The 12642-nt window shown below is 39.0% G+C and overlaps 1 protein-coding gene across 1 annotated transcript; it reads left to right on the top strand.

Annotated features, from left to right (window-relative positions):
- Positions 1-333: 333 nt before the first annotated feature.
- Positions 334-10952, top strand: LOC138035176 (uncharacterized; the record flags this gene model as incomplete). The annotated part of the gene is made up of 3 exons (XM_068882000.1): positions 334-374; positions 2221-2320; positions 8292-10952. Coding segments are annotated over exons 2-3 (2751 nt in total), but the record flags the coding sequence as incomplete, so codon positions are not given.
- Between the last annotated feature and the right edge of the window lie 1690 nt (positions 10953-12642).

The raw sequence follows: 12642 nt of genomic DNA, 5'->3' as shown, positions 1-12642 counted from the left end.
TGTTTACTGGCCAGTATCAAGGACAAAAGTGGAAGATGGTGGGTAACTATGGAAGAAGCAGGATCAGAAACTGGGCTTGTCTTAGTTTCTTTATTTATTACTTGGGGAGAAAAATACATATTTTCCTCCCTTAGACAACTGTCGACTTGGTGTATGGGTTCCTTTTTTTGCGTTGATTTGCTTTACCAAAATTCAACGATGTTTACTCGGGTCGTTGAAGTGGTCGTTAATTAAAAAAATGGTTATAAAGAAGAAGTATGAAGAATTTGTCTGCAATGTGCAAACGCGGGGACAGTTCATGATTCACACATGACATGGTCTTTTGAGGCGTGCTTCGGACTGTGTTAAAGCCAGACTGAGAGTGAAATTGAAAGGTAAGTCCTTCATTTACTTAGTTTTTTTCAGTTATATAAGGTCCCCTTATACATGAAAGCCGTCACAATAGCTAATGGTAATATTAATACGTGATGATATGAAACCTAAAATCTAAAGCAGTTAACGATTTACACCCATCAATATTGACAATCTCACGCTCCTGTGCTTGCTCGATTTTATTTCGGCGAATCTTGTCTTAAAAGCACCACCTCCAAGCAAACTAAGGCTACAGTGACTCTTTTCCAAATCTATAGTTTTCTAATGCCGAAACATATTAGATGTTGAAAAGGACGAGCATGCTCATTCTGTGTTCAGGGTTGTAAATTGGCATGTTGCTTTTTGTAGAGTATTCAAGATGGAACAAATGTATTTTAAGCCAGCCAGGAAATCGCAAAATGACTTTAAGGACCTCTTTAAGGCACTACTTTTAACAGCTACTTTATTTATTTTTTAATCATTACATGACAACTGTTTTGTCATGTCAAATAAGTGTAGCTCTTACAGTTTAAGTGCCCCTGTGACCAAAAAATCAATTCATATTTTTCTTTGGATTTCAAAACTCTGTTAACAAAACACTAAGTGACACACGTTTTAAGCCTTGATTTCAAAAAGACACCTCTTTATTTTAACTGTAATTTTCCTATTTAATGGTCCTCCATTACTAACATTATGTTCTTGAGAGAGCTCAATCGACAAGAAAATGACATCAAAGGTTCACTAGTTTAAGTAAAGGTGTACGCCGCAGAATTAATATGCAGCACGGGGGTTTTGGGCTTTCAGACTTTTAAACTCACGCTTTGCATATATAATAAGCTGCGTTCACACACTGAAATTTTAAGCTAGTGAGCCTCTGGCGTCACTTTTCCCTGGATCCAACCGTCTGAGGTTCAATCAGTCAGTTTTGGACGTGAGTAATGGTGGACCGTGAAATCCAAAACTTACACTCAAAGTAAATGGCCTTTGGATAAAAATCAAAGCTCAAAATTTTGCCAGTCAGGTGTTAAGCAAACACACTTTCAAAATCTGAAGGAAAAAAGGAAGTGGTTTTTTTGATCACAGGGGCACTTTAAGGGGCATTTGCTAAGGAGCAGGGAAATATAAAGAAGAATCTTGTAAATCAACCTCCACTGATAAGAAAATTATTGGTGGAAAAAGTGCAATTTGCTTTCAATTTTATCCAAATTATGTGATTTTGATGAATGGAGGATTATGCAATCAGATGGGAGCGCTGAATCGCATAACATTAGAACTTGAGTTTGAGTACACCTTTCTGATTGTTCTCAATGGTTTTTTGTAGAGTGGAACTCTATTTACCCTCAACTGGGGTTTTATTCCAAAGAAATCAGCCCAAAAAATGTTTTATGGTAGAATTTTAAAATTTTATTGAACTCATATTAAGTCACATTGCACTCAAAGAAATTTAACCTACAATACTAGACATATTTACCGGTAGTTGGAGCACTTAGCGAATGGTCCAGAATCATCGTGTTACAAGATCGTAGCTTGTACCACATTCCCCTCCCCCCAATTCAATGTTGTGTGAGAATTGTTCGGGCAACTACTAGTAGTTGTGGAAATCAACATTGGAGGAAGGGGGAAATGGGGATGGGTGTTCCAACAAATGTGACGAGTATTGTAGGTATTTATTTAGAAAGTAACCAATTAATTTTCTCACTTGTGTCAAAGTGACACTTTGTAAAAGTAAATTGAAAGATTTAGATTTAGGTAGATTCAGGAATTCTGAAAACACATTTCCAGTTCATACCATTGTCCTTGAAACTTGTACCTTTAATAATTCTCCCCTTTTATTGTAGCTCTTAAAAACTCTATTATCAAATTTTGCAGGGTTTCAATCATGGAGAAAGAATTACTTTTACAAATACAAGTGACCAAATCGAATCTAGCAAAGGCATTAATGACTCGAAGAAAAGACCAAATTGAGAAGGTGAGTATTGCAGGTGTACACGTCTTTGTGTTAGCAACAGTTAGTTCCCCCCCCCCCCCTTCCCTCCCCCAAGACAACTAGAAAGTAGAAAGTAATGTCCATAAATGTGTAGGTTCTTGCCACACCCATGGGTGCTAAACAAAATTAATGTAAGATCATGAAGTCATTCCTGGTACAAAGGAAGCATCCTGTTTTCTTGGTCTATGTTAGTGTTAAGAAGGTTATCCTGCTTTCATCAAGAAACCAGAGGCAGTGTGCAGCACAGTTAGGGCAGTTGTCCTACAGTATGTTGGAATCCAACTCTGATCACTGGCTGGCCCACAGCTGTGGCCAACTGGTCTGCCTCCAGCTAACTGGGATTCTTAAGTTTGTTATGTTCAAGTTCTACTATTTGTTACATTGACCCTGAAAAGACCCCAAAGGGGAGAGGTTAATGAAGCAGTTTCACCTTATTCTATGGCTCCTTATTGGCAGAGTCTTGTTTCCCAAAAGACTGGGACAATTTTGATACATTCGAGAGTTCTAAACATCCTCACAAACCAATAAATTAATTATATTTTCACAATGGCCAATTATGTAATGACAGAGTGTGCTAAAGCAAATGAAATTTGAACAGATCCAAAGGGTTTTTTTGTTCTTAAACCAAAACCTGAGAAGTTCTTCTAGCCTGAAGTAAACAGTGAAAGGAAACCGTCAGCGTGATCAGTATATAGGAAAATACACACAAGCAAGTCAGCATTAGTGTTGTCTCTTCCTGTTATCGGTTGAGAAAGTGTACGAGTTTTGTTGGCAAATCACAAAGGAGATTGTAAATGCAAAAACCAAAGTAATCACACTGTTACTCTTGATAATCAGTGGAAAGCCAAGTCTGTTAGTACACCAATGCTCAATCAGAAAGCACTTGTTTGACTGGGTCATTTATTAGGACATTGTTGGGATCTGAATGACTAATATATACCTTCTCTGATGACATGGTTACCTGCTATTTCAAATCACCTGGCATACCTTCAGGTTTCTTTTTTTTTTAATAGGGCAAAGAAATACAGTGAAACTATAACATTTTTTGCTTTTTGCTGTCTTTCGATGGAATTCTCGATACACCCAATTTGTGTGAAGTAGACCACTGAGTCAATTATCGTCGTGGTCAAGTTCAAATTGTAAGCCCTCATAGTGGTGGAGAGGTCACAACAATACAAATACATGCTAAAAATTTATACACAATGCACAGACGGTACAGTGTGTATCACTTTTTTAAACTGAAATGACGAGTGATTTTGGGGTTATTTAATAGTAATACCTGAAGCAGCAGTTAACCTACAATCTCAGTCATAAATAGTTGTAACACTTCGCTTGAACAGCAAGTGAAGCGCATCAAAGCTATTAATAACATACCCCTCCTCCTCCCTCCAATAAATGCTGCATTTACCAGTTGGTTTTAGCACTCCAACCCATAAACATCAACATTGAAGGGGGAGAGGGGGCAAATCGCCGTCTGTGTTACAACATTTGTGACCGAGACTGTATTTATCAGGAATAATTGAAAAGTTAAACGAGACTTACCTGTAAGTTGAAGTTTGAATTCTATCTCATAAAGAGTAGTAACCGAAGAACGAACCTAGTCTGCCGGGAGTGACATCAATCAATCACAGGGAGGGAGAGGTGGGCATGTCTGACACCTTCGGTTACTATTCTTTATGAGATAGTATTCATGTCAAACTTCAACTTACTGGGAAGTCTCGTTTAACTTTCCAATTCTATCTCATAGACCGTAACCTCCGGTACTGACGTGAAGCCTTCAAAGCTTGTGAGGACACTATGAGGAGCCCAAAACACCAAACATACTCCAAGTTTACAATGTCCTAATATATCCATTTTATTCTACAAATTACGTCTAAACTACCAAGTACTTCTAAACAAGCAATGAACAAAGTTAAGTTATAGCTCCAAACACTGCTAACAGTGTTAGCATTGCTAAAATGAGTACCCAGAAACACACACACACACTGTCATCTTGAAACTTTTCCAGGTAACTATCGCTTATATTATGTCGTAGCAAAATATTGTTGCTAACGCTAATAACGTGGCTAGTATTAACGAGAGTTCCTTTTAACGCAAGTGCGAGTCTCCCAAATTGCAGCCCTTGCTGCACATCTTAATACCATAAAATCTATTTGAGGGTGGCTTACTCCCAAAGGCACCGTTCAAGAAACGATGAACAAGTGGATGTTGGCCAACTAAGGTATTCTCATCGCTAATCACACGAGAGAAAGCTGATGTATCAGTGATCAGTGCCGAATGACATAGAGGGGAACTCGGTATAGGGAAGTTATCTGTTTACAAACAGTACTCTTGTTATTCAAATGTGCCAACCACAGGAACAAAAGAGCCTTTGTTTCGACCGCCATTCTTACAAAAAGTGCAAATGCCATCATTTTTGAGCCCAATTTTGTGTAGTCGTTTGTTGCTAATCGTCTATGAAGAAGTTTAAACTGGAAGACAATTAGTTTGGAGGGTTTTGTACAACAGAAAGGGGTTTCATAAACCGCATTCCAGTTTATCGACTAAGGGAATTCCAGGTTGCAATCTACGATCCATTTGCTTTGCCTTCCGCTGGGGCTAGTCTGCTTTAAACTGATGAGTTTGTTATACACAAGTTTATTTGGCTTACTGGCTTGAAAGAATTTAACGGCAAAAGTGTCATCTTCATTGATATCTGATAGAATGTCACTTCCACGTAAGAGTTTTCTTTGGGGCCTTAAAGTGCCCCTGTGACCAAAAAATCAATTCATATTTGTCTTTGGATTTCAAAACTATGTTAACAAAACACTAAGTGACCCACGTTTTAAGCCTTGATTTCAAAAAGACACCTCTTTATTTTAACTGTAATTTTCCTATTTAATGGTCCGCCATTACTAACATTATGTTCTTGAGAGAGCTGGATCGAGGAGAAAATGACGTCAAAGGTTCACTAGTTTAAGTAAAGGTGTACGCCGCAGAATTAATATGCAGCGCGGGGGTTTTGGGCTTTCAGACTTTTAAACTCACGCTTTGCATATATAATAAGCTGCGTTCACACACTGAAATTTTAAGCTAGTGAGCCTCTGACGTCACTTTTCCCTGGATCCAACCGTCTGAGGTCCAATCGGTCAGTTTTGAACTTCAGTAATGGCGGACCGTGAAATCCAAAACTTACCCTCAAAGTAAACGGCCTTTGGATAAAAATCGAAGCTCAAAATTTTGCCGGTCAGGTGTTAAGTAAACACACTTTCAAAATCTGAAGGAAAAAAGGAAGTGGTTGTTTTGATCACAGGGGCACTTTAATTGCAGCTATGATGCCATAGAAAGTAAGATAATGTATCTTTATGTTAAAGCGCTCCCTGAACTCAGCTAAGGAAAGAAAACTGTTTGCATCTTTCATTAAGTGTCTAACTTCACGTACCCCTTTCTTAGCCCACGTTTTATAATAAATTGGACTATTTCCAACTTTAATAAGAGAATTGTGCCACAGATTCATTGACCGAAACTGTTTGGTCGAAGTGATGTTACCATTGAAGCTAATTTCCGACCATATTTGCAAGACTTCGGAATGAAAAGTATCAGATATTTTATAATATTTGTGTACAGTAGATCATTTTTGTTAAGATTTCCTTTAAAGAGGTCCGTTCCTCCATATTCTGTTAAATGTAAATCGAAAAACAACTTCCACTTTCCATGGTTGTCCTTATCTAAATATTTTTTAATCCAGGTTGATTTAAGTGCTTTATTGAAAGATGTAATGTCGATCATCCTTAAGCCACCGCTTTTGTATTCACTGATGATAATGTCTTGCTTTATTTTGTCCCCCTTTCCATCCCATAAAAAGTTATAAAAGATCCTATTGATCTCATCTAAGCCTGTATGATTTGTTGGCAGGGGAGCCAGAATATAGACAAATTGAGATGCAACAAGGCTCTTCAACACAGTTATTTTCCCTAACAGACTCAGTCTCCGGTATTTCAGTCCAGTAGCTTAAGACATTTTGTGCTTTTTCTATTTTTTCATCATAATTTGCTTTTATACTAGCTTCAGAATCTGTGGATATCCAAACTCCTAAGGATTTAACTTTATTAACCCACTTAAGATTTTTTCCTGGGCAAAAAACTTCGTTGCATCCGGCCTTGGAACCTATCCACAAAACTTCTGTTTTCTTGTTATTAAGTCGTAAACCAGAGATAGAACCAAACTGTTTTAAATCTTTTAGAGCCGCTGTGAATGATTCTTTAGAGCCATCTAGAATAATTGTAGCGTCATTAGCAAACTGGCTGATTTTTATTTCTTCGCCCTGCACCGAGATTCCTTTAATATTTTTGTCTTATTTTTTCGGCCAAAAGTTCCACAGAGATAATAAAAATGTAGGGAGACAAAGGGCAGCCCTGCCTAACTCCTCTGTCTAAAGTGAAATAGCCGCTTGCCCATCCATTATTTAAGTTGCAGCTTTCAATATTCTGGTAACATAGCTTATTGTTAAGTTGTGTTCTAGTGCTTATTTTCTAGTAAACAATTGGGCAAAGAAAACCGATGCAAGGGACGGTGACGGTGTACCGTGATCACAATGGTGATGTTCATTGTTTGCACAAGTAATTTTCTACAAGTCAATGGGCGGAGTCCTTTATGTAATGGAATATACCAGTAAATATAACTTTCTCTTTGCAGAACTATAATTTCAATACATATTGAAAGGCAAAACAATAACTGATTAAGTAAAAAAAGAACAAAGACAAATCGTTTAAATAGTACTTGCAACCTTATGATGAAACCCTTTTTTGTACATACTCCACCGGTGTTAGAGTGTACTTACACACCAAAAAGAATGAAGGTGCCTTCTCAGTGTGTTACTTAGCTTGAACTTACGCCCTGTTTTTGAGGATCTTTCTAAACACGCGGGAGTGTTCCTATTTCCTTTGTAAATTCTTTCAACAGTTGCTGTTGAAATAAAACGAAAATCAGCAAGTTTACGATCGGAAAGTCCGTCAATTTAACGTGGCTTCACTAAAAAGCTCTTGGCCGTGTGACGTTTAATATCGAAACAGGGTTCAATTAAAGGCCATTACGCTTGTGCAGCTTTTCGCTCGTAAATCTAAAAGTTTTTTTATTCCTTATTACCAACAAGTCGACTCTTTCTACCAATTTTAAAAGTAACTAAACATGTTTCGACGTATCTTAATTGCGAGAGTCCCATGAAAACAACCGTTACAGAATACAGTATTAATGGCGCTTTTTGTTATCTGAATTGCGTCGTTCAACACCCAGACAATCTCAGTCATAAATAGTTGTAACACTTCGCTTGAACAGCAAGTGAAGCGCATCAAAGCTATTAATAACATACCCCTCCTCCTCCCTCCAATAAATGCTGCATTTACCAGTTGGTTTTAGCACTCCAACCCATAAACATCAACATTGAAGGGGGAGAGGGGGCAAATCGCCGTCTGTGTTACAACATTTGTGACCGAGACTGTAGCAACCTTTGTGGCTTTCATAATTGGTGCTGATGGAAAAATCCACCTTACAAGAAGGGGTTTCTTTCACTAACTAAAACATTCACTAATTAGCAGGTAGCCGGGGGGGAACACTGTGTTTGTGGATGGTGAATTGAGAGAAAATCATAAACAAAAATTAAAGTTATATTGTTACAAACAGGAAAGGAAATTGCAAAGCAATCTCCTTATCTCAAGTTGGGGCTAAGAACTATTTCAACTCGACAGTTTTGCTCTTCCTTTCATGAAAGATGCAGTTAAGGATATGGGTGCTGACTGCATAATTACAGTTAAACATCTGTAACAGTAACAGGCAATTTGGCAATAATCATAAGCAATGCTGTACTTATTTAGAATAATATGCTTTTAAATCTGCTTTGGGTAAGTGAGTATATACGTACAGTAAACTCAGAGCCCACATTACTGTTAACGTTCTTTGTTTCTTACTGGCATTGCAGCACAGGCATGAGCTAGAGGAACTCTATTCTGCTAGGAATGCACTTGACCACAAGGAGCAAGAGGTAATGGAGGGTGGATCTCCAGATCACGACAGTTTTGAAAAGAGCAGCTCAGCGGGTAGTGAGTTTGACTATTCCAGTGATGGTTGGACTACATCAGACAGCAAAGAAAGTGAATCAGATGAACATGAAGAACAGAATAAGAAATGTAAAGTAAAGTCAAAAGAGAAAGAGAAAGGTGAGGAAGTTGAGAAAAAGGCTTCCAAAACCTCTAGCAAGACAAAGCGAGAGAAAATTCAAAGACGACCACGACCATGTCCGTTGAAGGGCTGTAACTCTAAAGTCATACACCTTCCGCGACATCTGCGTGAAGTGCACAAGTGGACACGAGAAAGAGCAATGAAAGCCAACTCAAGGTATGGACTAAGAGAGAGCTTCCAGACGACGCAAATGAAGTCTGAAACAAGGCAGACAAAATACAAAGATTACCACCGTCATAGACCATGCCCCATCCCTGGATGTACGTCGGTAGTTAAGCGTTTGTCAATGCACTTACAACAGGTCCACAAAAATATCAAGAAAGGGTCTACCAAGTACAAGGATGTCCTAAAAGAAGCCCGTTCATTTAAGACTTGGCGTCCGTCAAGCCATGATGACACCAGCCTTGCAAGACCAAATGAGATGCAAGATGGTCCAGAAGAAATGGTTAATTGCACGAGTGCAGCGAAAGATGAAAAATCCAAAATGCACTGGACTGAGGAAGTATCAGATCAAGATTCTGAGGAATATCCACTGGCAGAGTCACTTGTTTATGGCGTTGCTGACATTTCAGAATTGCAGGGGAATGACAGCGAAAACATGATAATGAAAAACGCAGAGAAGGACACGGAAAACGTGAGTGTAGAATCAGACAGTAACGTTTTCAGCTCTTTTTGTCGCTGGTTACAGACGGCAGATGGTGGGCGGAAGGACCAAAAACTGTCAAAGCAGCATGCCTCTCAATTGTACAGGATTCTATGTACAATTGACCCGAACAAAGAGTTAAATTCTTTGTTTGACAAGGATCTCATACGTGATAAGTTTTTGAAGGAACATGCAGAACAGAAATACACGGCAGACACAATCAAAGCCTATCTTTTGAGTCTGCGTCATTTCTGCTCGTACATCATAGCGGAAGAACCAAACAGTATCAAAGTAGATTCTGCCCTTGTACACCAAATAGAAGAAAAGGCTAGACTGTGGACCTCATCCTACAAGAAGGACAGCAATCGCAGGCATTTGCAAAAGATGAATGAAGACCTTGCCAATTTAATAACTCCTGAAATGGTTACTAAGTATGAACGCAGTGAATCAGCCCGAAGTGCAGTTTCGTATATCGGACAACTAAGTGGAGCTCATTCTCTGGAGGTCAACCAAGCGATATACACACTTATTAGAGATTTTGTCCTCTTAGAAATAACTTTTGCCAACGCTCATCGATCTGGTGTCCTTGCTAATATGACACTTTCCGAATTCAAAAAAGTGAAGAGAGCTGATAAGAGTTTCGTTATCAGTGTCGCAAATCACAAGACCGCTGATACCCACGGCCCTGCCCGCGTGGTTCTTCCACCAAGCCTGTTTTCCTACCTCACAGTTTATGTCAATGAAGTAAGGAGTCAAGTGGAAAGTTCTTCTAGTGACAAGAACAGTGACAAGGCTGTCGTGTTTTTGTCATGGAGTGGACTTAAACTCGAATCTGGACAGATATCGACGGCCATTAACGCAGCATGGCGCAAGGGAGGAATGGAGGGACACATTTCTTCGACTTTGTTCCGGAAATCAGCCGTCACTACTGTCCATGCAAACCACAAAGAAATGAGGGGGGACTTGGCTGACCTAATGGCACACAAAGAGACAACTGCAAAAAAATTCTATCGCCTCCGCGAAAAGCAGGATGCATGCCTTCAGGCGGCCACTCAACTTACGTCCATTATGAGATCATCAGCAGAGACTCAAAAGGCACAATGTAAGTCGAAGGAAGCTTCTGATGGCACCGCAGCAAGTCCTGCATATAACAAGGTCACAGCATCTGTAAGTTCCACGGAGCGAATCTCTTGGAAGGAAGAGGACGTGCGGGCAATTAAAGACCTCTTTGCCAAAGAAATCTTAGAGCAATCTGTAACAATGGCTCTGGTTAAGGATAGAATCATTGGTCATCCCTCACTACAGCATATAGAACCCAAAAAGGTCCTTGACAGAGTGAGAAGTGAATGGCGCAACTGTGGCAAATCCAACAGCGAGAGTCAGAAAATGGCTGACTGTGAACCATACCCTAATTTGCCCACACTAAAGGAACCCCTCTCAGACAAGATGAATCGCTTCTTTTCCACCGACAATCGTAGTGAAAGCATGGAAACTGGAAGCGTAGACATGGTGCCCCCATCAAGTTCGAGCTACACAAGTGGTAAAATCTTTAGCCAAGAGGAACGTAACTTTCTTATGAAGGTGTGCGGTACCATTGTGAGAGCTGGTGTTATTTCCAAACCAGCTGTCAAAGAAATGCTTGTAAAAGAGGAAGAAGGCAGGGAGATTCTTCGAAAGTTCACTCTCGATCAAATTATTAATCGCTTAAAGTATGAACGAAGATTGAACAATCGTCGATCCAAAGCGACTAGGGGAACTGTAAAGGTTTTTGGCCTAGTAATTACTAGGTTATTTGAAACTCTGAAAGTGTACTTACGCACTAGGTGTGGCAGTTCATGAATTTTGAGAGGTTTCTACCAAAATCTAAACATTCACTTTTTATTTCCTCGTTTAACGCTACTTGAGAGTTTAAAATACAAATGTAGGGTCGTTATTCAGTAATTCAGTAAATACAAGTCAAGCTTCGATTATTTTAGCTTTGACACAAATTTACTTGACTTGAGAAACTTGCAGCTGCAGGAAAAATGTGCAGTTCTCCGCGAACTGACTAAGAGTAAAGTATGGGCTATACAGGTATGGAGCACGAGCCTTTTGTGGCGGGCGGAAAATGAATCTCATTGCTACATTTTCCGCTGGCTGCATTGTCAGTTTTAACTCACTCAGCACGCCATTTTTTCTATGTAAGGCAATTGTTAGGGAACTGTAGGATTTTTGATAAACAACCATTTAAGTTCATTACGAAATGAAGCACGAGTTATTGTGCTCCATGTAGTGGGGCAAGTTAGACAACGTTTGTGATAGAGCACAGTCCATGTTGATGAGATTGTTAATTATGTTTTACTATCAAAAAGAACTTTGTTTTTTGGGTTATTGATATTTGAAGCCCTGCTGCCTTAGTAATTGTTGCGGTAGTTAAAATTCTGGATCTTCCGATTTCCGAATGATTCAAATTTCCTTTTGAGCTTCTGTAGTAATTTTCTTGTTAGGCGCTTAAGTCACCTGATGTCAACCAAAGCAATTCTCCTTACAGGGGCTGGCTTGAATATTCTCAGATTACCATTTGTACTCGCCAGCAAACAAAATCATCATACACTTGCTATTGTACATATTGTACACCGGTTTGAAGCTGCCTTAGTAATTGTTGCGGTGGTTGGAATTCGGGACTATTCCGAAATGATTCAAACTTTCTTGTGAGCTTCTGTAGTATTTTTCCTTGTTAGGGGCGCTTGAGTATGAGTTTCAACCAAAGCAATTCCTCCTTACAGGGGTAGGCCTTGACAGATTCTATTACATCTTGTACTCGCTAGCAACAAAATCAGCTACACTTGCTATTGTACATATTGTAACGGTTTTGAAGCTGCCTTAGCTATTTGTTGCGGTGGTTGGAATTCGGGATTATTCCGAAATTGACTTCAAATTTCTCTTGTGAAGCTTCTGTAGTATTTTCTTGTTAGGCGCTTAAGGTAGCTGATTTCAACCAAAGCAATTCTCCTTACAGGGGTGGCTTCATATTCTATTACATTTGGTACTCTCGCTAGCAAAAAAAAACAGCTACACACTTGCTATTATACATTTTGCAACGGTTTTATTATTGAATTGACCCCAGTTTTCTATGCGGGTCTACTATGTTTTGTACTTGAGAAAATTTGTCTAAATGGAATGTGATTCTTTACTTATGGTCCACTTAACACACATATATAATTTTTCTTTAACGCTGTGTTTGATGTGAAAAGACAATTTGGAACCTGTCAATTCCTGGGACTTAATAGATTTACATTTAAAGGTTTAGTTGGAAAATTATTTTACCGTGTGATATTGGTATTTTTAGATTGGGTTCAATTTAGGGCAGTTTGCCAAAAGCCTTGTAACCTTACCGAATTTTGTTTCATGAATGTGAAGTAAGAATTTTACGTAGACATAATGGTGTATCTCTATCATCTAGTTACCC

The sequence above is a fragment of the Montipora capricornis genome, unplaced genomic scaffold (assembly GCF_036669925.1).
Source record: "Montipora capricornis isolate CH-2021 unplaced genomic scaffold, ASM3666992v2 scaffold_293, whole genome shotgun sequence".
NCBI lineage: Eukaryota > Metazoa > Cnidaria > Anthozoa > Scleractinia > Acroporidae > Montipora > Montipora capricornis.
The sequence above is the reverse complement of the archived record's forward strand: the minus strand, read 5'-3'. Positions and strand labels throughout refer to the sequence as shown.